The 26,052-nt window shown below is 38.8% G+C and overlaps 1 protein-coding gene and 1 pseudogene across 2 annotated transcripts in view; both read left to right on the top strand.

The window, feature by feature from the left end:
* The first annotated feature begins 17,498 nt into the window (after nt 1–17,498).
* Nucleotides 17,499–17,575, top strand: LOC119057224 (uncharacterized; annotated as a pseudogene).
* A 3,563-nt stretch (nt 17,576–21,138) lies between these two features.
* The window catches only part of MAP2K4 (mitogen-activated protein kinase kinase 4), a 126,682-nt gene continuing 121,768 nt past the window's right edge, over nt 21,139–26,052 (top strand). For both annotated transcript variants that reach the window (XM_037155836.2, XM_037155829.2), the window contains exon 1: nt 21,139–21,307. In XM_037155836.2, the coding sequence (XP_037011731.1) occupies nt 21,190–21,307 (118 nt within the window). In that variant the 5' untranslated portion in view covers nt 21,139–21,189. The remainder of the gene's footprint in view (nt 21,308–26,052) is intronic.

The raw sequence follows: 26,052 nt of genomic DNA, 5'->3' as shown, positions 1-26,052 counted from the left end.
CCACCGGTTTCCAAATTTCCGGACTTGGCCATTTCCAGGCCATCCTGCACTGAGCCACACAATCATCAGCAGAGGCTACAGGCTCAAATCAAAGTTATGTATGTGGTATTATAGGTATATCAATCTCCAGCAATTTGCAACTGAAGACCATTCATAAAAGGATTTGCCAGTGGGGTGAAGTGCCCTGTCCCATGTTAGGAGGAACTGGGGATATCTCCTCCGGAGAAATAAAGCTTTGGGGATAGGGAGTAAGTATGGATCATGATCTATTCACTTATCTGAAAAACTGGACAGTAGACAAGGGATTCAACATGTTCTCTAGATCCTAGGGTCTGAGCAAGACTCCATGTGTGAAAACTTTTCAGGTTAGCCCAGGTAGAAGTTTCTAAAGTTCACAATGTTGCTTTATGAGTTCCTAAGCAGAGGGTGGGTAACAATTTATCAGGAAGATTTAAAGGGCCCCCTGCAGTAGGTGTTATTTTCAACAGCAAAGTGCTTCGTTTCTAAAAAAGTAAACAGATGAGTTGGTTTAGATGATAAGTTTTTATCCTCAATCTGTTAGCTTTTAGCTGATCACCACCCAAGAAAAATAACAGCAATTCAAAAAGTATTAATTGGGCCACAGACCCCTTTGTGAATTTGATGGAAGCTATAAGTCTTTTTGCAAGGAAGATGAACATACACATCTACACACAAATTCAGGGAGCTCACAGGGCCCTAAAGTTCATCTTGAAGACCATGAACCTCACATTGAAAACTCTAACACTGGTAGATGTTCCTGAGTATGGAAGTGAGTCTTGGCAGTTTAACCATTTCTTTACAAACTGGCAACTTGAGATGAAGCATAAAACTTCTTATCTTTCTGAACAGACTGAACAACTAAAGAAGAAAGTTTAAAAGTTGAGAGATATCTTCCTCAACTTAGGAAATAATAAAAAGGTGACATTTATTTTCATTTATTTATTCACTCACTCGTTCAATAAATATTTATCAGATGCCTCCTTGGTGCCCACTACTGTTCCAAAAGCTGGGTATACAACAGTGAACAAAACAAACTCCCTGCCCTGATGAGAGTTATATTTTGTGAGAAAGCTGGACAATAAATAAATAAATACACAAGTAATAATATGTTGGGTAAGGATAAGTGATGTGGAGAAAATTAAATGAAGGTAAGGGGAGCATAAGTAGTGTTAGAGATGAAGTATAATTTTTGTAAGCTGGTCAAGGAAGGGCCAACTGATAAAATAACCTTGAACCCAAACTTGAAGTAAAGGAGCAAAGCTTGTGGGTATCTGGTGGAACTTTCCAGACAGAGGAAATAACAAAGGCCCAAGCCCTAGACAATGAGTGAAAATAAAGAGGAGAACAGGTATGAGAAGTAAGCCCTGGGACACACTAACATGTAGCGCCAGGGAGATAAGGAGAGCGCCAGGGAGCACCAGGGCCCATCTAAGGAGGGAGAGATGGAGGAGCTGCTGAGGTAAAAGGAAAACAAAGAGAGAATGATATACTGGAAGCCAAGTGCATAAAATGTTCAAAGAAGGGGGAGAAGGGAGTAATCAACTTGATTAAGTGCTAATGACCAAACATATCATAAGGATGGAGAATCGGCCATTGGTTTTAGCAAGAGAGGAAACATTAGTGACTTTGATGAGAATAGCTTTATGGAAAGCTATTCTGGAAAAAGAAAAAGTCTAAATGGAGCAAGTTCAATAGAGAATGGGAGGAGAAGAATTGAAGCAACAAATATAGATGAGTCACTCAAGAAGTTTTGCTGTAAAGGGTAATATCTAACAAGACAAATAGAGGCTATTATAGCATGTTTTTATATTATTTGGAATGATTCAGTAGGGAGAAAAAGTCATATTGCAGGGGAGGGAGAGAGCAACTACTGAAGAATATCCTTGAGCAGAGAATAGATTGATTTTTAATAACAAGACTATTGGGCACTTCTACAATCTAGGCCTTATGGGACACCTATAAAAAAACATTCTGTGCCCTGGCTGGTGTAGCTCAGTGGATTGAGCGCGGGCCTGCGAACCAGACAATCGCTGTTCGATTCCCGGTCAGGGCACATGTCTGGGTTGCAGACTGGTTCCCTGCAGGCCAGTTCCCAGCAGGGGGCGCATGAAAGGCAACCATACATTGATATTTCTCTCCCTCTCTCCTTCCCTTCCCCTCTAAAGATAAATAAAATAAAATACTTCTTTAAAAAAAAAAAAAAAAACATTCTCCTCCCTGGCTGGCTGGCTCAACTGGTTGAAGCATCATCCCATACACCAAAAGGTTGAGGGTTCAATACCTGGTCAAGGCACATACCTATGTTGTGGGTTCAATCCCTGGTCTTTGGGCATGTATTACAGGCAGCTGATCAATGTTTCTCTCTCTCTGTCTCTTCCTTTTCTCACTCTCCATTCTTTTTTCTCTAAAATCAATAAACATATCCTCAGATGAGGATTAAGAAAAAAAGAAATAAAGAAAGATCATTTTCACCAATGAAGAAAAACTAAGTAAAAAAAAAACTTAAAGTAAAAAACTAAGAGCCCCACCAAAACAAACCCTCAGAAGGAACAGTCACCAGTTAAAAAAAAATTGACAGAACTTGCACCCCGAGAATTGGAGATAATAGAGCAATATGATAAAGACTGCAACATAAGTACTCTGAACTATTCAAATAGGAAAAAGAAAACGTATAAATCATGAAACGAAAGAATAACATTGTTGGGCAGGGGAAAGAGAAAGGATGGGGAGAAGGAAACAATAAAACTGTAGGGTCAAGTGTGTGTGTGTGTGTGTGTGTGTGTGTGTGTGTGTATGTGTGTGTGTTTTACAAACTAAAAGATATTCACTTTTTGGAAAGGAAAGATTTAGTACTCATGATGGTCAAAAACAGCAAATGTTCTTGTTTCCACTGTAGAGATAAGGAGACTGAGATCCAGAAGAGGTAAGTACCTAACTCAAAGACACAGCCACCTTCAATTTTAATTCTGACTTTGAACTCTGCTTTTTCTGAATCCCGTGTTCTCACCTCTCTCTTCAACACCATGCCCCAGGAGAGAATAGGACAATCAGGAGAAGCTGGTGAAAGAGATCATGTACATTTTAGGGAACTACTGTGGTATATCTACAATGATAAGACACTGAAATTAATAGATAATTAAGTCAGATTGCATGAGATTGTGGTGGGTCAGTTATTTCAGCAAAAGTTCTTGAAGCCTAGGAGTGGATATTAGAAAAGATAGGTTGAGCTGGGGAAGAGATTCAGATTGACTCAAGGTTAAGGAAACACCAGAATCAGTGGAGGAGAGTATGAAAATGCTGAACACACAGTCTGGGTAGGGAACAGAGACAAAAAAAGAAACCAGTCCCAATAATCTCCCTTCTGCCATCAAGTTGTGGTTTGTATCCTATTGACCTCATTGGAGCAAACTGTGATGTAACTCATGGAAAAATAAATCTGCATTGTCTTCTGTGGACTATTTTGAGAATAGAGAATTAAACAAAATGCAAACTCTGTTTTTCTGGTTAGAGGTTCTAACACATCACTTGTTTTACAGTGGATGTTCAAAAGGTTCTGGTGGGGCTGGGAAATGATTCACTACAGTGCCCACAGGTGGCACAAGAGATCACAAAAGAAGGGACCTGGCTCAAAAAATCAGAGTCATAAAGTTTATACCTTTAAACAAATCTGTGGATAAATCTTAATGCTTCTATAATCAAACACATTTCTTTTTTGAGGACATAATTTGTCTTTGGACAGGGGGCTTTCACTCATAGGTTTCAGGATTTCAGTGACCATCTGCCCTTAATGCTGATGTGTGTGGGTATGAGCATTTGTCCAGAGAGGGGCTCCTCAAATGGACCTATGATTTTTTTAAGTTTAAAAGTCATCATATGCTTAGGCAGACACCTCTAAGCCTCTAAATCCATGGACCAGGAGAGATGACAGAGAAATCCAGCTCTACCAGCACTGAATAAATATAATGGGCTGACTCGTCCCGTCATTTGTTACATGTTGAGCAGACGAGCCACAGTGGCAGGCAATGTGAGGGGAGAAGAGAGGGACTGAGAGTTGACAGTGAGGTCCCATAATGTTACCTGCTTGCAACATATTGGGACATATGAAAGTTGATAAGTGTTGGATTCAGTAGATATATGAATTTTACTGCCTAGTTTTAACTAAACCAAGCCTAACCAAATGGGCATGTAATTTCAAAGGTTTTCTGCAAAGTAATCTCAGTTTGAAGTTCATGATAGTAAGGCAGGCAAAGGTAAAAAGCAAGAAAATAGCTGTGCTATACTTGTAGTTTGAGTCCTTTTTCAAATACAGTGGAAAGTAATGACAATGCCAACTGAACCAGATCTAACACAAACTATTCTCAAAGGTTAAGAAGTCTACTAGACTCCTAGATGGAGAGCAGGAGGACAGCCAGTTAGGATGGGGAGGGAGGTTAGGGGTGGAGGGCTTGAGCAAAAAGGAAAAAGGACTCATGGACATGGATAACAGTGTGGGGATTGCTGGGACTAAATAGTAATGGAAAAAATACAATGAAGATTTTTTAAAAAAGAAAACATTCTGCCAAATGCTAACAAAACAAAAGTCTACTAGAAATGTGCATTTATATCTGCTGTCATTATGATGAAGATCACCTTAACTATATTTGTGTATATATGTATACTTATATATAGTATAAACACATAGATACTGTATGTAAATATATGTATATATACTTATTATATTATATGTAAATATATACATATATGTATATGTACGTATTTATACTAGTATATAAGTATACACAAGTATATGCTTATATTGATGTAAGAGTATATATAAAGAGAATTAAAAATACGCAAATTATAAATGCATATAGATTATATGTATACACAGATGATATATATGTATATATCTCCAGAACACAAAAATAATTTTTCAGCATTGTTTAAGGTCATATAATACCCTATGAAATTTCATTGTACTCTATGAAATTTCATTGTATATAATTGTTTGGTAGTCTCTTTGGATCCCAATAAAGGAAAATCAATACATAAAGTTGTTCCATAGAAAAGGTTTCAATGCTTTTTATTTTAAGTCTTCAGGTTAAATTTTTTTTTTTAATTTTTATTGTTGACACCATTACAGATGTTCCCTGCCTCCCCACTTCTGCCCCCTCTTCCCAACCCCTGCCCTCCCCCTGCCCGTCCTTCACTACATTGTTGTGCGTGTCCATGTGTCCATGGGCTACATATACATGCATATATGTTCTTGGGCTGATTTCTTCCAGTCCCCCCACTCACTACCCCCTCTGAAATCTGTCAGTCTGATCCATGTATCCATGCCTCTGGTTTTATTTAAAATTATTAAAATTCCACATATCTTTTAATTAGTTTGCAAGAGCTTCTCACTTACATCAGGGACTATTAGTAGCCACATTTCATTAAAAAATATTGCTTAACTAACAGATGGTATTCAAAAATGAGTATGTACTGTCAATGATGTACTTTTTTCATTTGGAGGTATTGCAATTTTTTTTTTACTTATAACAACCATTAAAACTAAGTGTCAAAAATAAACTAAACTTAGAACCAGGACTGAAAAATCTCTGTATAATAGAGCATTAAACCAAAATTTGCTCAAATAATGAAGAAGATTGAATCTCATTGTTAATTATAGTTTTAGCAGGAGCTTTATTCAATACATATTTTAAAATATTATTTTTCATATAATGAAAAATATATGAGGAGACTTACCTCAGCATTTCTTGACTTTTATTTTTTGCATACATTTTATAATATATAACCTGTAGGTAAAATAATACATGTATATTATTTATAAATACATACAAATACAAGTAATGGCTATCCAGTCTCCAAATATTTTAACTTCTAGGGAGTGCTTGATTTAAAACATGTAGAGCCCAGTGCTCCAAATCAGTGCCTCTCAAATGTGGCTGCACATCAAACTAACACAGAGGGTATGTTAGGCTCAGATTTCTTGCCTTCTCACCCAATCAGATTCTTGGAGTAAAGCCTAGAAATGTAATTTTTAAAACATTTTTAAAGTGATATGTTGGGCAGTGATCTGAGAAGCATTACAATGCACAGTTATAAATAATTGTCTGTTAAATCAAACTTTAGGAGACAAACATGCCGTTAGTTGCCAAAAGTGACAGCACAACACAGGGAGTAACTCAGTTGACTACAACTGGATGCCTTTGGGAGAAGTCAAAACAGAACAAGCTTTCAGTGCTGACTTTTAGTCTCAGCACAACAATCCCTTCAGTACGATAGCTCGCCACCTCTTTGTGCCACAGTTCTCTTGTCAGCAAAATGAGAGGCACAATAACCACTTACTTCTTAGGATTGTTAAGAGAATTAAGTGAGATAATATATGTAAAAGGCCTACAATGGTGTCTGGCATGTAGTAAAGTCTTGCTGTTACTGATTTAATAATTTTTACTTACCATTGATTTTAGAATAGGAGATTTCTGGGGAGAATGGCAATAAGAAATACATCTGAGCATAAACACTATTTTTACCATACTGCTTTTGCTACAGTGTTTCAACATAATGTCTAGATATCTGAAAAGAAATAACTGATTTGTAACTATTGGAAAGGTAATAATGTCTCAACTAACTGAATTTAGTTATGTAACATGACACATTCTTCAATAGTGTAATAAATATCATAATTTTTTCAGGATTAAAAGTAAACCCAAATGAAAACTGCTAATGTCATCTCATAGAGATACCAACCTACCACAAGTGTAGTTTTCTGTGACAAACCAATCTTTATTTTGTTTTATTTTACTTTACTTTATTTTATTTCTATGACTTTAGAGTAAGCCTGTGCCTCTGAGCTTAATCTCTGCCTAAGTAGATACCAAGATTCCAGCTTGATTCTGTCCAGAAGAGGGGTTTGGTCTCTAGCCACAGAGCCTGAAATTCACAGAATGCTGAAATTTCACCTGGCCAAGACACTCTCTCTATTATGTTTATCTCCTTTTTGAACCTAATTCATGACAGAATAAGAGCTCCAGCCTTTAGGTGCTGATCTAGAAAGCTTCTGACTCTATAGGTGATTTCTGATCTTATTAACTGACCAGAGAGCTCCTTTAACACATGGGGAGTTCTAAGCCCTGGCCTGATAGTTCAGTTGGTTGGAGCATGTGGATACACTAGGGTTGCAGGTTTGATCTCTGGTCAGGGCACAAACAAGAATCAAGCAACACATCCATAAATAAGTGGAACAAATCTATGTTTCTCTCTATCTCTCTCTCCCTCTTCTCTCTCTCTAAAATCAATAAATAAAAAAATTTAAAAAATACTTGGGGAGTTCTATTCAGGTAACAGTCTTAGAGGGATTTGGCAGAAGGCCTCATACCCCCCTAAACCTTCTATCACCCCGAATTCTCCCTCTTTGGTCCTCATCAATGCCTCATCTTGACCTCTTTTTTAACTGACCTCTACTCTTCGCGCGGTCACTTGTTGCCACACATGGGCCTCCTTCGCTTTAAATTACTTAATCCCTTTCTGGGCTGAGGACCCTGCCAACTTTGGACAGCCAGACCTTGTCCTTGCTGGGTCAGTGACATTTACCTCACCTTAATGGACATAACTGCCATGACTGCTTCCCAGCAGCCCTGAGCAGTCCCATCTGTCTCTGTGGTCCGATGCTGAGGATGTCTGGGCTTCCACCCATGTTGAGCTTCTGTCTGTGCTGGGATTTTCATATTGAACTTTTCTCCCTCCAGACAGAAGCTTCCACGACCATGTGGTGACTCCTGAAGGTCTTCCAGATCATTAAGAGAAGCAAGTTTTTTCTTCTCCTGGGGAGACAGCAAGACAAGTGACTCATCTGTCACAGCTAATTAGCACAAAGGGACTGAACGTTGGGAAACAAAGAGAGAAAAGGATTGAGATTAACCAGAAACCAGAGTTTTAATTTTTTTCCAGAACATAGTCAATCTATTATGTGATGTTAGGCGAATAGAGAGAAAATAAAGTTAATCAGCAACAGTAGTCTGTTTTAAAAAGCCTTACAAAAAGCCACTGCACGGAGATTCAAGTTGCCCATGGAGATGTGCAGAAGAAACATCAAGTGCCAAAGACACAACACATAAGCTCCATCTTGGAAGAAATTGGTTACCAAGAATTAAGAATGGAATGCATTCATTAAAGCTTGCAGAATTTCACCAAAGAGCCCTCTTCTCTCTGATGCTAAAGCAGACACCCCAAATCAGGAGTTGAAAACTGGTAGCATGTCTTTCATTTGGCAAGTTCAGCTTTAGAAATTCTTACTTTGAATGGGAACACTGTTTGGGTGCATGCAATATTCTCTGGCACTCTTTTAAATCAGGTTTCTTTACATATTTACAGTACTTTACTAGCTGGCCTCTGAAGGGATTTGAACAGGATTGCTCAGTAATATTCTCTAGAAGGCAAAGGAACTGAGAGGTTAATGATGGAATCTGACTTTCAGAGCCCATTAGAGCTGGCCAAGGGCTTTGCTGGGCAGAAGGCCTGTGGGGTTCAGGTGAAGAGGCAAGGCTGACTGTGGCAGACTGGGCAGAGCACTGACCTTGTCATCACCCTTGTCCCACAGTGCACTCACAGATTGCCTACCAGTCTGTGGCCTCCACTAGGCACTAGTCATCGACACATTTCAATCCTCACATTCCCCATTATTTTGGGGAACTCTCAAGTAAGAAATACTGAGGAATTGGCCAAGATCAATAGCCTAGGTGTATGAAAACTGTATTTTCAGAATGAAAATTCATATATCACAGTCTAATATTGAGAACATAGCATTCGAAATTGTAGCTGCCATGGAAAATTCATGACATAGGAGCACTAGAGCTGTACAGATCTTAGCCACTTCCCACTACGAGAGGAGGGACATGTTTTCAGGGTTACATTCACTTGTAAATTGAGATTTGGACTTCTTCCCCAGTGAATGATCTTGGGTTTCCTCCACATACCTGAAAAAACATTTTGGGTTGGCCAAAAAAGTATGTTTTTTTTTTCCTGTAAAATAAAAGACACATTTTTCATTTTCACCAGTAACTATTGATTTGGATATTTTGAGTATATCAGCCATCCTTTGCATGGTATAACATTGATCATTCTCAATTGTTTCGATGTGATCACTGTCAACTTCAACTGGTCTACCCAACTATGGAACATCATCCAGTGAGAAGTCTCTAGCACAAAACTTCACAAACCACTTCTGACATGTTCAAAATTAGTGAAAGCTCTCTAGTAGCACCTATTGAGAATGGGATAGGATAGACAGAGAGAAATGGGAGGACAACTTAACAGGACTCTATTCTCAGGTTTAAGGGGAACCAATAAAGTCTTTTTTCCCAAAGATTTTATTTATTTCTCTTTAGAGGGGAAGGGAAAGAGAGAGGGAGAGAAATATCAATGTACAGTTGCCTCTCGTGGGTCCCCCGCTAGGAACGGGCCTGCAACCCAGGCATGTGCCCTGACTGGGAATCGAATCACGATCCCTTGGTTCGCAGGCCCGCGCTCAATCCACTGACCCACACCAGCCAGGGCCCAATAAAGACTTTTAAATAAATAAGTTTTATCAATGAATTTTACTGTATTAACCTGAATTTTACTGTAGTGATAAATGTTTACTGATTGAATTCTTATAGGATTTATCATCTATGTTCTTATAATTCTTTGTTATTCAAGTAGAATCTGAGCAGCAAATAGAAACTTGCTACATTTATTTTTTGGTTTAATAAAAAAGTCTGTTTTTATAAAACAAACTTTTCAAAAATAATTTAGTTTTGAGTCACTTTTAAATAAAATTTTAAAAGAATATAAGTATATGGTAATAAATATTTTGTCATTGTGTAAGAATGCTCATTGCAAAACAAAAGGACAGCCATAATTCCTGATTTAGCTACATACTCACCTTTTTCATTAGGTATTACATTCACAACACTCAGAATTCATAAGCTACTAAAGAGCATATAATGGATGGACTTTTTCCCAATCCTGTTGCCTAGTCACCCAGTTTGCTCCCTTGAGACAATCAATACTTTCAGTTTTGGGGGGTATTCTTCCAAATATATTTTAAACAATCATGTGTATATTAAATACCATATTTTGCCATGTATAATGCACACGCATGTTTGGGGCCCAAACTTTCAGGAAAAAAATCTTTTGTTTTAAATTTTAAATTTTAAATTCAATGATTTATTTATTCATATTTAGATATTTGTTTTTTGTATTATACAGGAATTTTAGCATTTATTTTTGAACATATCATAGTACAAGAAATTTTATGTAATAAATAATTACAAAACACAGGAACAGATACAAGGTACAAAAAATTTTATGTACCAGTACCAAATTTATGATATTTACACATCACAGAAGGCCAAGAATTCTTCATCATGGTCAATATCAAAAATATCATCTTCTTCATCTTCTACATTACCAATGTCTTCTGGAGTGTCACTTTCCTCATCCTAGTAAATTTCATCATTCTTAGTTCTATCCATAACATTGCTGATGCTGCATTTTTAAAACAATTTCACAACCACTTCCTCCCTGACACCATTCCACAATCTTATGATCCAATCACAAACCTGGGGATTGATGCTTTCTTGATTCTGCCTGTGGGTGTTAAATCATTACCAGCTGTTGGGAACCACCTTGCCTGGTTTCAGAAGCTATAACCCCCCATGGCTAAGGCTGAGCGAGACATCTTGGGACCCTAAGCCACTAAAAAGACAAAGCTTATCTCCCTGGCAGGGGTGCCATCTCTGCCCCCTTTTTAATTCACCCTGCTTGTTCCCAGGCAGATGGCTGGTTAGCCAAAGACAGGTCATATTCCTCAAGGAGGGATAACCTAAGAAAAACACAGTCACAAAGGGACCCTTATGGAAGGACTTGGGGGGGCTATAGAAAAAGGGGGTGATAGACCCCCTTGGCTTCTACATAGCCTGTGTCCTCATTCTGTCTACAAGAAGTCTCCCAAACTCTTGGCTGCGTTACTACCCCTGCCTGATTTAAGCCTGAAACAAGGCCTTAAACCTGAAACAATGCTGGAGGTGGGTGTGGCCCTGTGCTGGAAAGGGCAGGTTTCCTGGGGCAATCAGGCCTAAGAAAGAATGCATAAAATCCTGTGAAATATACTTTGCTAATACCCTCAATTTAAATGATAAGGTTCCTAGCACAGAATGAGTTTGTTTCCCCCAAAGTTTTATGGCCCTTTAGCTATCTGACCCTGACTCAAAATAAGCCCTCATAGTTCTTTGAATGTTATCTGTTGTTTGAACATTACTGCCTGACAATGATTGATGAGCTTTACAAATATGCCCTGTATTCCTATGCAAAATAAACCCAATAAAAGCCCATTGAGGAACAGGCTCCCTGCCATTCTCCTTGGAGAGATGGCCTACCTTTCCTCCCTAAGCAGATTCTGTCTTGGTAGACTTATTCTCATCTGTTGCAGCTGTGGGGGGGGGGCGGGCGGCTGTGGGAGGAATCCCCCCCACAACCAGCTGACTGTATCCACCATGTCTGCTCTTTGTTAATTTGGGCTTTGAAGGACTTACATACTGACACATCCAGAGGTTGCAGTTGGCTGGTTATCCCACCAGGTATCACAGCAAGTTGGGGTTTCAAGTCTGCTGTGATTGCTTTTGCATTTCGTTATAATATGGGCTTTGAAGAGATCAAGCACAGGCAAAGCTGTTTTTTTAAGTACCTAGTACTACCCATGTATAATGTGCATCCTTGTTTTTCCCTCAAAATTTTTGGCAAAAAGTGCACATTATACACAAGCAAAATATGGATATATTTTCCCTCTTTCATACAAATAATAGTATACTAACCATGGTGTTCTTCATCTGGCTTTTTCTTTTTTACCTTGTTGACAATCATTCCATATCACTACCTAAAGAGTTCCCTTATTTTTATAGCTGCCTCTCCTACTAAAGGAAATTCAGGTTGATTTGCTATTTTGCTATAAAAATGCTATCAGCAATAACATATACACGTGTCATTTTGCAAACATGCAAGAGTATCTGTAGAAATAAACTGTTAGAAGTATAATTCTGGATTAAAAGGCATATACATTTGTAATTTTGATAGCCATAGCTAAATTACCCTTCCCCGAGTTGTACAAATATGCATTCCCACTAGTAATGTATAAGAATGCCAGTTTCCACCCTGGCCAGTATGGTTTAGTTGATTAGAGCATTGTCCCTTAACCAAAAAGTTGCAGATTTGATGCCTGGTCAGGGAATATACTTAGATTGTGGGTTTGATCTATGGGTCTGGGCATGTTATGGGAGGCAACCAACAGATATTTCTCTCTCACATCCAAGTTTCTCTTTCTCCGTTCCTTTCTAAAAGCGATGAAAAAAAATGTCCTCGGGTGATTAAAAAACAAAAACAAAACCAAACAAACAAAATAGAATGCCAGTTTCTCACACTCATCAACATATTGTGTTATTAAAATTTACTTGTTAGATTGTTGAAAAATGCTATTTCAGTGTGGTTTAAGTTGCATTTCTTTCAAATGAGGCTGAATGACTTTGCATTTTTAAATTGACTTTTTTTTTTTCTACAATCTGTCTATTTGATATCCTAGGCCCATTTCCTATTAGGTTATTGATCTTTTTCTTCTTGATTTGTAGAAAATATTTATTAGTGAAATTACCCTTTTATCCGTGTTTAGTTGAAATATACTTCCAGCACATTGCATATCTTCTGATTTTGCTTATTGTGTGTGAATGTGTGTATGTGTTTTGCTAAGAGGAACTTTGTAAAAACATTTTTCTTTATCAACTTTGTGTCATCCTTAGAAAAAATGAATTCATCTTATATTTTACTATTTTTTTCTTTTATACTAAAATAAATCTTTGATTCATTAGGAACTTATTCTAATTTAAAATTCAAGGTATGGATTCAAATTTACTTTTTTTCAAATTTACAATTTTCGGGCTTGAAATCCTACTTTTAATTATACTATATTCTTAGTAGTATTTGATTCTATTTCTGGTATTCCTCCTAATTAGTCCTTCCTAATTAGACCAGTTCCATGAAGTTAATTATTGTAGATTTAATACATGGCAGAGCTAGATTTCTTTGCTTTTGTTCTTTTTAAGTTTTTTGGTGGGGACTATTTTGGTTTTTTTTTTATATGAACTTTATAGTCATCCAATTTTATTGAGGCTCTGAATATAAAATTTGTTTTTTATATAGTGTGACCAACACACAGAAAAAAGAATTGTGTTATACAAAAAGTAAAAAGTAACTTCATTTAGGCTTTATAATAATCATAAAGTGTTTAAATTCATTCTCTAAATTAAAGAAGTGGATTGATAAAATTCTATTTAATAAATGTAATAAATTAATAAAATATACTTCAAATCCATATTAAGGAGAATTTGGATCAGTAGTTTTTAGTGAGGGGCAATCTTGCTCCCAAGAGACATTTGGTGATGTCCGAAGACATTTCTGACAGTCAGTATTGGGGGTGGGGGTGTTGTTTCTTCTGGTGTATACTGGGTAGAAGCCAGAGATGCTGTTACACATCCTATAATGCACAGGACTTGTGATGCACCCCACCACAAGCATCAAAGACAAAATGAAAATAGGCAGAGACTAAGCAACCACAAGTTACAGACAGAAGCAGAAAGATGGGGTTTCTTTTTTAAAGAAAAATATAAAGAAAAAAGAAGATGAAGATGATCTACAAAAAAGTAGAGGTAAACAAAGGCAATAGGAACTGGTAAAATTCTAGTTCTTTATGAAATTTTATTTATTTATAACAAAATTTGATGTAGTATCATGTGAAAGTCATACAACTCTGAATTGCTATTAGAATGTGCATACATTCTGAGAGCTACCAGGGGCAGTCTGCCAGTTTCTGTCTAGTAACTGACACAGAATCAGGGAGATAATGACTTTGAATAAAAGAGCTGAGTTTAGTTAAAGATAATTTTTATTTGAATTAATGGGAGCTTATATCTGAGATAATTAATATGTTAAAAGGTCAGCAGAAAAATAGATCATCAAATATTTTTATACTTGTCACTTTGTAGGAAAATATATATCATTATTGATTGTTTTAATACATAGTACTATAATTTTGAATGACACTTAGAGTCATTGGTTTATAAAACATTTATATTTACATATATATTACTCATTTTTTCTATTGAATGTTGGTGTTCATTTATTGGTTAATGTGCTGTTTAGATATCAAAATAATTAAAAGTTTATGTGACATTTATGTATTATAAACAAATAAACAAAAATATGATGTGCTTCTGTGGTATAATGGGTGGGTGATAGTTTTCAGAGCTGTATTTAGAGTCAACAAAGCACTCAGCATCTGACTAATATAAGCAAAGTTACATTTTTGTTAAGAGTCCACATTGTCTTTTTGTAAAACCAAATTCAGATTATTTTTTTGTCCTTGTAGCATCTTTCCTGCTCATTAACATTTTTTTTGCTGTGTGTATCATGTAACTTTATTATCAATTCTGATGTTGAGTGATTTTTTTTTTAAGATTTTTATTTTTAGAGAGAGGGAGGGAATGAGAAAGAGAAGGAAACATTGATCAGTTGGTTGCCTCTCACATGCCCCCAGCTGAGAACGTGACCTGTAACACACACATGTGCCCTGATTGGGAAACTGGTCATCTTTTGGCTTGCAGGCCAGTGCTCAATTCACTGAGCCACACCAGCCAGGGCAGTAATTCATTTTTTTCAACATCAAAAAGTAGATAATTTTCTATGTGTCCAGCAATAATTTTTCAATTAATCTATGTAGTTGATAAAGTGCCTCATCAATAACTAATAGAGTTTAGTTGTGATTTCTGATCATTGGAGTAAGCCAGCAACTCTGTGTCTACCTCTTGGAAAAGGGCACCACACTTTCTTCAACTCTGACTGGTAGAACTGGGTGCGGTCTGATTGTACCAAAAGTGGATGACCTACAGTCATAAGAATTTGTGTTGTGGGATCTCCTCTTGAAATGAGCATATGTTTCATTTTTAGTTTATAAAATATACCATGTCTACCAATGTCCAGTTCCGTGGATCCTATAGATGAAATGCTTCAAAATCCAATGCTACCCACTAGGGTGGCTATAATAAAAAACATAGATAAGAGGAAGTGTTGACTAAGAGGAGAAGTAACTGGAATATTCATACACTGCTGGTGGGAATGCAAAATGAATAGTGCAGCCGCTTTGGAAAAGAGTCTGAGAGTTCCTCAAGTGGTTAAACATAGAGTTACCATGTGACCCAACAATTCCACTACTAGCTGTCTAAAGAGAAGATTAGAAAACATTTGTCCATACAAAAACTTGTACACAAATCTTCCCAGCAGCACTATTCATAATAGCCAAAAGATAGAAACAACTGAAGATGTCCATCAGTGGGGATAAAAAAGAAAATACGTGTATCATACAATGGATTATTCTCTAGCCATGAAGATGTATGAAGTGCTGATACATGCTATGATTATGGATGAGCCTTAAAACATTATGCTCAGTGAAAGAAATCATAAAGAAAAGGTAACATGTTGTATGCTTTAATTTATTTGAAATGTCTAAAATATGCAAATATATGAAGACAGAGAGCAGATTAGTGGTTGCCTAAATCTGGGAGTTTGAGAGGTTGGGGGCCAATCAAAAGAGACTGCAAAAGGTATGGACTTTCTTTTGGGGTCATGAAATATCCCAAATTTCATTATCATGATGGTTGTACAACTCTATGAATAGACTAAAACTTGGTGAATTGTACACTTCATTATATGGTATATGAATTATAGCTAAATAAAGCTGTTCCTCAAAAAACCCCTCTATCAAACAAAAAGTTATTAAAATTCAAACCAGATACTGTTACTTGATTTCAAAAACAAAAACCCAAAACACAATGTCCTCCCTTAAGTGATTATTAAATTCTGCGGTCTTGAGTTAGTCAGAGGGGCCCATGTGGTCTCAGGTTAGTCCACAGTGACATGTGTCCTCACATATGGGAACCCTACATGGCTATAGCCTAGGCCATGCCTTTCTTTTGGATAAGTTTCAATATGTCCTGATTTTTGTAAGAAAACTACCCAATTAGACAAATTAGTTAGGCAAATCTACGGAGACAGACAGCAGGCTAGTAGTATTTACCTAAAGCAGGGGGTGTGGGAGGTTGTCTAAATTTATACTTACTCATTAGAAGTTATATTATTTGGTTTGTAATTTTTGTTCTAGGGGAGCAATTTACTTTAGCAATATGTTTAATTTTTGTGTGATTTAAAAATTTACTGTTTTTTACCTTCCCCAAATGTTTTATTATGAAAATTTTCAAACATACCATTGAAAAACTTGTAGTTAACATCAATCTAACCCCATACCTACATTTTCTCATTACCATTTCATTTCCATTATTCTTGTGTCAGCACATACCTATCCATCTATCTATCCCACCAGGCTTTCATTCATTCGTCTTGTTTTTGACATATTTCAAAGTAAATTGCAGATAGCAGTACATGTCCTTTTAAATGCTTTAGGATTTATACCATTAGCTAGAGTTCAATTTTTGTTTATTGTTTTTTCTTTTGATGTATAACTTACATACGTTGAAGTAGACAAATCCTGAGCATATATTTGCTTCACTTTGATATGGGCATATATTTGTGTGACCTAAACCTCTATTAAAGTATAGAGCATGGCTGTTACATTTGAAGATCCCTCCTGCCCTTCCCAGTCAATCACACTACACTTCCTCCGCTCCCAAAGACATGCCTACTGTTTTCTTTTTTTCCATTTTAGTTTCATTTTTTTTTAATAGCGAGGATAGATAAAAAATAGAAAATATGAAGACAGGCTATAAGCATAGTTCTAACAGGTGAGAATTATATCCTTACAGTATATATTTGTATCTGGTGAGACCATAGCTAATACTACCAATATTGCCTTTCACTTAGTCATAGTGACTTACAGTGAAGTGTTTCTATTTTTTCTCCTGTAAGTAATATTGTGATGAATAATTTACCTAGAAATCTTTATATCCATGCATGATTGTTAACAATCAAAAGTAATGTCTTCTTTTATCTTAACCAGACAGAATTTTGGTTCTTTTGATGGCATAAACCAGCCAAAGCTTCTTACATGTCCTTTATTTTCAATTAAATGCAATGTTCAACCAATATCCAGAAACTGCACAGCTGGCAGCCCTCTGCCTACAGAGGCAAAATCAGTCATTGGATGACCTGGTCTGGAGACTTCAGTGATTTAGGGATGGACAGAAGATGGGTTTTGCTCAAAGCCCACCGCTGAGCAAATATCTGGTGACTGTTTCAGCTAAACTGAGGTGTCTGGCCCTTCTTACTACCTTCTCATAAGCTGAAATTGGGGTCCTAAGGTAAAATCCAGCTGTAACTTCCTTTCAATTTATTTGGGATAGGAAGCGAAAAATGTCCTCTTAATCTAACCATTGCGACATATGTATAAAAAAGAACCAAGCTTTGCGCAGTGTCAGTATCGTAGCCAATGAGGTTTATCCGAGGCACAATTATTGCTAGTTGAAAAAAGAACCAGCAAGCTAGTTTTCTAAGCGGGGGAGATACAGACGTTACTCTTCTCTGCAGGCTCGGTCAGGACAGGGTACTTACTGATCCTGCCACACATTGTTCATATCAATGGTCATATCTGTTATTCCCATCCTCCACTGGGAAGGAAAGTCACTACATGGCAGAGCCAAGAATTTTAAGCCCATTTGTGGATTTTCTTAAGGATCTATTATAAATGTGAATTTGCTGGTTATTGATATGTATTGCCTAATTGCCTTTTCCTCTCCCCAAAGATTATGCCAATTACTATTATCATTACTAAGAAGGCTATACTTCTTTTAAGCCCTTCATTTCTTGAACCATACAGGGGTTAGTTAGGGCTTCTGGAACAAAGTACCATGGACTGGGTGGTTTAAACAACAGACATGTATTTTCTCACAGACCTGGAGGCTGAACATCTGAGTTCAAGGTGTTGGCATGGTTGGTTTTTCTTGAGGCCTCTCTCCTTGGCTTGTAGACAGCCTCTTCTCCCTGTGCCCTCACACAGTTTTCCCTCTGTGTGTGTCCGTATCCTACTCTCCTTGTAAGGATGCCAGTCATATTGGATTGGGGTCCACTCATATGACCTCATTTTACCTAATACCTCTTCGAAGGCCTTATCTCCAAATACAATCACTTTCAAAGGTACTAGGAGTTAGGACTTCAAGACACGAATATTTGAGGAACACAATTCAGTTTATAACCAATCATAAAACACATAAGAAAACAACTCATCAAGTAGAAAAATATGAGCACGTAAAAAAGTAAAAATCTCACAACTGGAACAAACTGAGGATATGCGGACCTAATCGATGGTGCTTTTCCCTGGTTCTCATGCAGTGGTCACAATGTTAGCGTCAATGCGAGCGTACTGTTGCTTTTATCACAATCCCGGCTTTAGGTATTATTAAGCAAAAAAAAAAATCTAATTAATTATATGTTAGTCTTAATTTTCCTGAATGAATTTCCTAGGTTGAATATTTTCCCTTAAGTTTACTTGTTACATATATATATATTTTTTAAAGGCAAAATACATTTTATTTTTATTTGTTTTTTGCAAAATACATTTTTATAAAGAACTCGATATATATTGACTGCCAGATAAAACACACAAGTGCTCTTTTATTTACTTGAAATTATTATTTTCTTAGTACTACTTTCACTTTATAGTCAGTTAGAAAGCTCAAAGAGCCATAATTTATCAAGTTTTTTAATAGTATGACTCAAAATAACTACTCACGTCTAAAACATGTTTCATTTACTATAGTTGCAATATTTAGTAGGCTATTGTACATTGATTCTTTTTTTTAAAAAATTTTATTTAGTTATTTTTCAAGTACAGTTTTTTGTCTATTTTTCCCATCCCAGCCTCCCCCGCCCCTTGCTCCCCACCTCCCTCCCATTTCCATCTTTTTTTTAATAATAAATTTTATTTAGTTACTTTTCAAGTACATTTTTTATCTATTTCTCCCATCCTACCCCCCCCCCGCCTCCCCTCTCCCTCCAATTCCCCCCCAGTCCTCATCCCTGTGTCTTTCATACTTGTTCCTCAAAATTGTTACATATATTTTTCTTATTTAAGTTTATTTAAATACATCAGGTCAATATTTTCCTTATTTTATTAAACTCCTTTTGAACTTCATGTAACCTATACATAATCTAAAACAAAATGGAAAAACTACATGTTTTTAAAAACTTTTTTTCTAGTAGTTGCCCAACCTCTACTGTTGCCTCTAGGGTTTATATTAGAAAATGAATAGGTTTCTATTAAAGAAATACATATAATTGAAAAAGGGGACTGGTAGCACTTTACATGACTCTGACTATATCATTGTCCATATCAAACAATGGGGTTGGGACTCTGGAAGCAGAAATGAAAAATGAGAAGACACACACACTACAGGGACATATGGGCAACAGGGACTGGTGGGGAACCCTGCTGGCAGGTACTGGATTAAAGTGTCAGAAAATTGCTCATATAGAGCTGTTTGGCATCTGGTCATATGCAACTAGAGCCTGATGATGATAGGATACTGCACTTGGTTCATTTGCCAGCAACCTAAGGGACTGTTGATACTTGTTCTCATTATACCAAAGTGGCCAAACCAATGGAAATGCAAGGTATCTGTACCCCCTTTTTCTGCATCAATTTTTTCTAATATTTAACAAGTTTTGTTGATGTTTTGACAGAGGAATTTCATTTGATTATTGATAATAACTCCTACAGGAGCTAAAATGTAAAACCCAAAGAAGAGGAAGCCATCTACCATCTACACCTTAACAGAGGAGAATGGTAGGGAGCCACAGTTCCTCCCCTCTTTAAAAAATCCTCACCTGAGGATTTGACAATTAGAGAGAGAGGGAGAGACAGCAGGAGAAACATCCATGTGAGAGAAACATGAATCGGTTGCCTCCCATAGGGGCTTGTGCCCGGGGTTGAACCCACTTTTGATATATGGGGCAATGCTCCAACCAACTGAACCACCTGGCCAGGGCTCCTCCTTTTCCTTTGTCATTTGTTATAGCTCTCCTATCAGCACTAGGCAGGAGCTGTAGGTAGAATATTTAGTCTGCAACCTGGGCTGACAGCCTGGATGGGAAACTTCCCTTTCTGGTTCTGTCTAATCAGATTTCCCCTCCACGGAGCTCACATTTAGGAATCCCCAGGACCAACAAAAATAAGGCACACTGTTGATTCCTGAGATGGGGATGGGGCCATGTTTATAACGACCTGGACTTGGAGTTATTGCTCTGTCAACCAAACTCTGTAAGGACTGTGGCAGGCCAGAATGTAAAAGGCCCTCTGCTTCAGTACACCTACCTGCTCTCACCTTCAATTTGTCTTTATTCCTCTCGCAATTTACTTTCCCTAAGCCCTCTCTCTTTAGCACCTGAGCAATCAAGTTGATGGCTAAGGCTGGGTTTGGAGCAAGAAGGCCGGGCTCTGTAGATTGAGGACACATTTCTGACATGTTATGAAGTCTCAGCACAGACAAGTTCTGGGTGGGTGAAGGTTGGACAACGAAATCCTGGCATATATGTATATTATCTGGGGATATTATTAAAATGGAGATTCTGATTCAGTAGTGTTGGGATGCAGTAGTTTTGGGAGGCCTCAGGGCAGTGTAGGGGGTTGGGGTGTTAGGTAGGGCCTAACAGGCACTTCGGATGGAGCCAGAGGTAGGCCAACTGCCCTCGGGAAGGTCCGCATCACCGGTTAGACAAGCCTGACACCTGGAATCCCTTTCAGCTTTACCATTCTGATTCTGGGTTTGAGATCCAACCAGTGGGTTCTTAAATTTCTGGGCAAGCTATGTACCTTTTTGTTGTCCCAAATGCACACACACTCCTAATTCTGCAAACCGCTTCGTGCCCCGTAGCACGGGTGCCAAACTTCTCTGCCTGCCCGACTGCCTTTGGGTCCGCACCCGCGACCTGGCCTGTTGTTTCAGGCTCAGTTTTTGGCGCTGCCCCATCAGGCTCCGGCGGGGGCGTGCCGGGGGCGGGGCCAGGGCCGGCGGAGGCCACGCCCCTCGGCCGGAGAGAGGCTGAGCTTGCTGCATTGCAGCCGCCGCGGCGCCGCTCGGCTCCTCACTCCCAACAATGGCGGCTTCGAGCCCGAGCGGCGGCGGCGGCGGCTCCGGGGGTGGCAGCGGCAGCGGCACCCCGGGCCCCGTAGGGTCCCCGGCGCCGGGCCACCCGGCCGTCAGCAGCATGCAGGGTAAGGAACGCGGCAGCGCCGAGACCCCGGCTCCCTGGCGCGGCCGTCGGCGTCGTCGCGGCCTGTCCCCGCCGCCGCGGACGCCCCCGGACCCGGCTGTGAAAGCCACCGGAGCCGCCCGCGCCCGACGCGCTCCTTCCCTCGCGGCTTCGTGCCCCGTTCCGGCCGCCTAGGGCTCGGCCCGGATCCGGGCTCGGGCCCGCGCGGGCTGCGATCGCGGCCTCCGCCTCGTTGGGCCCCTGGGCCCTGCCCGACTCCCCGGCGGGGGCGCGGGGCCCACCTGGCCCGGCCCGCCCCCGCGGCGGCCCCGCAGCGGCCGACGCTTACCTGGCGCGCGCCCCGCCCGCGTTTCCGGGAACGCGCGGGCTGGGGCCGCGGCGGGCGGGCGGGCGGCGCCGCCTGGCCTGGCTCCGCGTCACCGGTCTGCTCAGGTAGGCGGCGGCGGCGGTGGTGTCCGGGCCCGGCGCCCCTCGGCCCCGCGCGGGTGCCCCGCTCTGCGCCCCCTCAGTGGCCCCCTCAGGGCCACCCGAGGTCCCTCCTGGGCACAGCTGCAGCCAGACCGCCGAGCTGACCTAGGCTGCGCGGTCCAGTTGGACCCTGCGTTCCCAAACTTCGGGTTTTCTGTGAGCTGGGAGGCGCGGGGTTTGCGGAGGCCCGAGCCACCTGGAAGGTAGTTAGACAGCCATTGGCCTAGGAGAAGCCATTTGTTCGGGCCAAGGATTTGTGTGTTAGCGTAGCAGACAGAACTAACAACGACAACAACGAGTGGATTCGGTTTAAATGGAGAGATACAGGAAGTAGAAAGGCGCGGGTCAAGGTGGCTCTGTGTGTCGTGTCTGGACATCTCCGGCAGCTCTCCCAATTAGTGGCTTTTACCCCTGGACCTGCTTATTAGCCCCGTGTGGCTCTTGACCGGGGGTTCGGTGAAAAGACCAGGCCCTACACCATTAGGGACCATTTCCTTAAGTTAACTGGGGATTTCGAGAGGCAATGCTGTTTTTTAAAAGGGAATCTCAGAAATCTCTTGACAACTTTAGCAAACTACTTAGTTAAATTATTAGCAGAATTAGTTGGAGTACCCTTGGTAGTGTGACCGAAGTGTTCTTTGATTAAGTCTTCCTAAAGGCCCCCATAATCTGTCCTGTGTGTCTAGTTAGGTTCAGCATTTATTATTTCGTGTTTATGAGAATGCGTGTGATTTATGAAGCAGAGACAGTATTATATGCATTTTTATAATCCTGTCACCCTCCTCATAATTTAATATGCATAAAGAACTGTGGTATATAAAGAGGATGATGTCAGAGCTCAGAGGACACTTTCTCTGCAGGCCCTCAGATAATTAATTCAAATTGAATTAGTTATTGGAAGCTGCTGTGTTGCAAAGCATGGTATACAGTTGAAGAACAGTTTGGGTTTTCTGATCTTACAGCTTTACAGTCTAGGTGGTGGTGGTGGGGAAATGAAACAGCAAAATAACAATTTAGGATTGTATTGCTTGTGCCAAATGGGTGACATAAAATAATGTAAGTTTTTTGAGGGGGGGTTTGAGGAAATTGGTAGTTTGAAAAAGCTGTATAAATTTATTTTTTCAGAAAAAAAAATTGAACATTTGCTCAGTGCCAGCCATAGTACTCTAGTACTGATTGGGTTTACAGAAAAGCATGAATACAATTACTGCTGGAGAAAAGTGTTAGTAAGATAACAAGCTGGGTTTCATGATAGATGGTAATAGGGGAGTGGGCAAACTGCTTTGGTAAGTTGGTCAAGGAGGACCCATCTGAGGAGATGACTCTCTTATGGTAAAGAAGAATTCTAAGCAGAAGAAACAGTGTGGTGTGAAGGTTCCAAAATGGGAAAGAGTTTGGAATGTTCTAGGAATGCAAAGAAAATCAGGAAGTTGAGGTTAGGAATTATTCTGTTGCTCTCCATTCTCCTCCCCCACCACTGTGTTTGTATGCCTACTAAGCAAAACTTTCTATTAAGATGAATTTAAAAGGGAGAAGGAGGACATCAAACTTTTCTCTGAATTATTGATGATTTTTAAAAAATCCATACTGTGTATAGCTTTGATTGATTCAGGAACATGTTAGTTATATCTGTTCTTTAACCTCTTTTGATTACTCAGAATGAAGAGAAGTGCTTGAAATTCTCAGGATGTTGTCTATCTAGCTGAGTTCAAGTTATAAAGCATGAGCTTAAGAAGTAATTTAGGATCTCTCTTTTTTTCTCATTTTATAATATTAGAACCTAGCCTCCAGTGCTTCATCTACCAAAGGCCTTTGGCTTTAGATAAAACTTCATGGAAATGGTCCTTGTATTTCCACCCCCTTCACACAATCTGCTGCTTCTTGCCACCCAACACTGCCTTTCTGGGAGTTTTTAATGACCATGCTGTTTTGAATAGAACATAATGGGAGACATTTCATAGAACAGGTAGTGGAAGTACTTCTGGGTGATCAGCACTGTGTGGGGCACTGAATAACCCTGCACACCTTTTTAATATTTCTCAACTTGGACCACTGTTTTGACGTTTGTGGCTCAAGAGTGATCCAGGTTGGGAAATAATGTTTTCTTAATATTATGCTTAACAGCCAGAGCTCTGGAGGCCTGGATTGAATTCCTTCATCAGGACTTAAGATTTTTGTGACTGTGGGCAAGATATTTAACCTGTACAAGCCTCAGTTTCTCAATTGGAAAGTAGGAATAATGCTACCCCACAGGTGGGTACTTTGAGAATGCATGTGAAGCATGGGTCTGGCATGTAATCAGGATGCTATTATACATGTTAGCCGTCATCATTGGTAATAACAGCTCTGTTATTTATTAATGGTCTCCATAATAGTCTCTTTCATTATTAGTAGATGAGTCCCTAACCCCTCATAATCCACTTAGTTCGTTTAGCTTATTAATGGGCCCTATCCTTCTCTCTAACCTGTTGATTTCCATTTTTTTATTATCTACTTGGGTTTACTATTCTGCCATGTGCAATTACCCACCTTTTCTGAATTCTGAGTATTTCATCTGTTAAAATAGGGATAGTACTTACCCTATAGGGCTGTTTATGAGAATCACATTATTAGATGAATGTGCGTGAAAGTGCTTTGAAAAATATAAAGTATCAGTATACAAGAATGGCTATTACAGGTGGTTACCTGCTTTGGTTACTGGTCACTTAAAATGTAATAGATTTAAAAGATCTCATAAACACAAGAAGTTAAATTTATTATAGAAGACAAAGCAGGGAAACATAAAACTCTTCCTTAAACTTTATGCAGGTAGCTAAGAAATGTCAGCTTTTTTAAAACTTAAAAAAATGGTCAGAATCTATAATTGATTCTGAAAAACTTGGAGGCATTCGTAAAGTACACTATAAGAAATATAGTATATGTTGTAGGTGCCTCTGAGTCTCTTAATATGCTAACCTAAACAGTTATTCATTTTAGGTTTCAAATATAGATGTATAACAGAAAACTTACGGACTTACCTATTTATCCTCATCTGAACATTTTATAAATATCAATTTAAGTAAAAATAGGATAGTGTGATTCTACATAAAGAGCTTTCAAGTGTAATGAAGTATATCCATTCAGACAAAGTGAAGATTTAAAATCAATATGCTTTTTTCTCCCAATAATATTGGAGTATATACAACATGTATGAGACACCCTGTATGTAGTTATATTGGACTATTTATTCACCAAGAACCATAAGAAGGTGCCTTTATGTTAATTTTAAAGAATCGAATTGTGTAGACATTGTACATACATAATTCTAAATCCTAGAATTGCTTGCCTTTCCCTGTTTGTTGCATGCTATTTCTTTTACCACTTATTTGATATAACCTGATACAAGTCCAGCTCAGAAAAAATAGTCCCCTCTGAAAGCATACATTGCATTACTCTGTGTTCCACTAAAAATGAGAGCAACCCTAGCTCTCAAATTTTAAAAAGCAGAAAAATACATCACTTTTAGGATACTTCTTTTGTCACATTTTCCTTTAATGCATCTTATCAGAGTGAGTGTGTGCTGAAACTCATTGAAGGTGTAATATTAGTTAACCCTGTACTTTTTGAGTCATGTCTTCTTTTTCTGTGTTCTCATTTTTTCATTCTATTTTTTCACCTCTTTTGAGAAGCTGGATAGATTTGGTCCAGTAGCATGTTCCTTATTTTTCAGGGTCTGAATATCATAACCAAGTCCATCATGCATAATTCAGGTCAGTTTCCTTTGCAATCTCCATCTGTAGAGGATAGAGATGGCCCAGGTGACAGAGCCTGAGAAACTTGAATTCAGACTTAAAAAGGGAAACTAATAGTGAACAGCTCTTTTTCTCTATCCTTACCTAATTTGATGCTTGTATGTATCCTTTAAAGGTAGTTAAGCATATTCCCCTTACGTAGATCTGGGAACTGACATTTAAATTAAGTAATTTGCCCTAGTACAGGTGTGTTTTAATTCACCTGTATTTAATCCACCTGGTAGCCTTTGCTTTTCTAAGTACTCTACTATACAGGCTCACAGAGTTCTCTGAGCTCTCTTTTAGTCATTTCAGCCATTGAGGGCTGAGAGAAGAATCTTTGCCAGAAGTGATGCAGATTTAGAAATAGAAGGGAGAGATTATTTTAGGTTTCAGTTAAAGGGTGGAAACTCTAAGCATCCAGCCACATTTGGGTTAATTTTGGAGTTTCAGAGCTTCCTGATGTTCTTGTATGTTCTAAATAGAGTTCTCAACTGGCTAGAGGTTT

Source organism: Artibeus jamaicensis, unplaced genomic scaffold (assembly GCF_021234435.1).
Source record: "Artibeus jamaicensis isolate MK-2021 breed Jamaican fruit bat unplaced genomic scaffold, CSHL_Jam_final contig_781, whole genome shotgun sequence".
NCBI classification, from domain to species: Eukaryota; Metazoa; Chordata; class Mammalia; order Chiroptera; family Phyllostomidae; genus Artibeus; species Artibeus jamaicensis.
The sequence above is the reverse complement of the archived record's forward strand: the minus strand, read 5'-3'. Positions and strand labels throughout refer to the sequence as shown.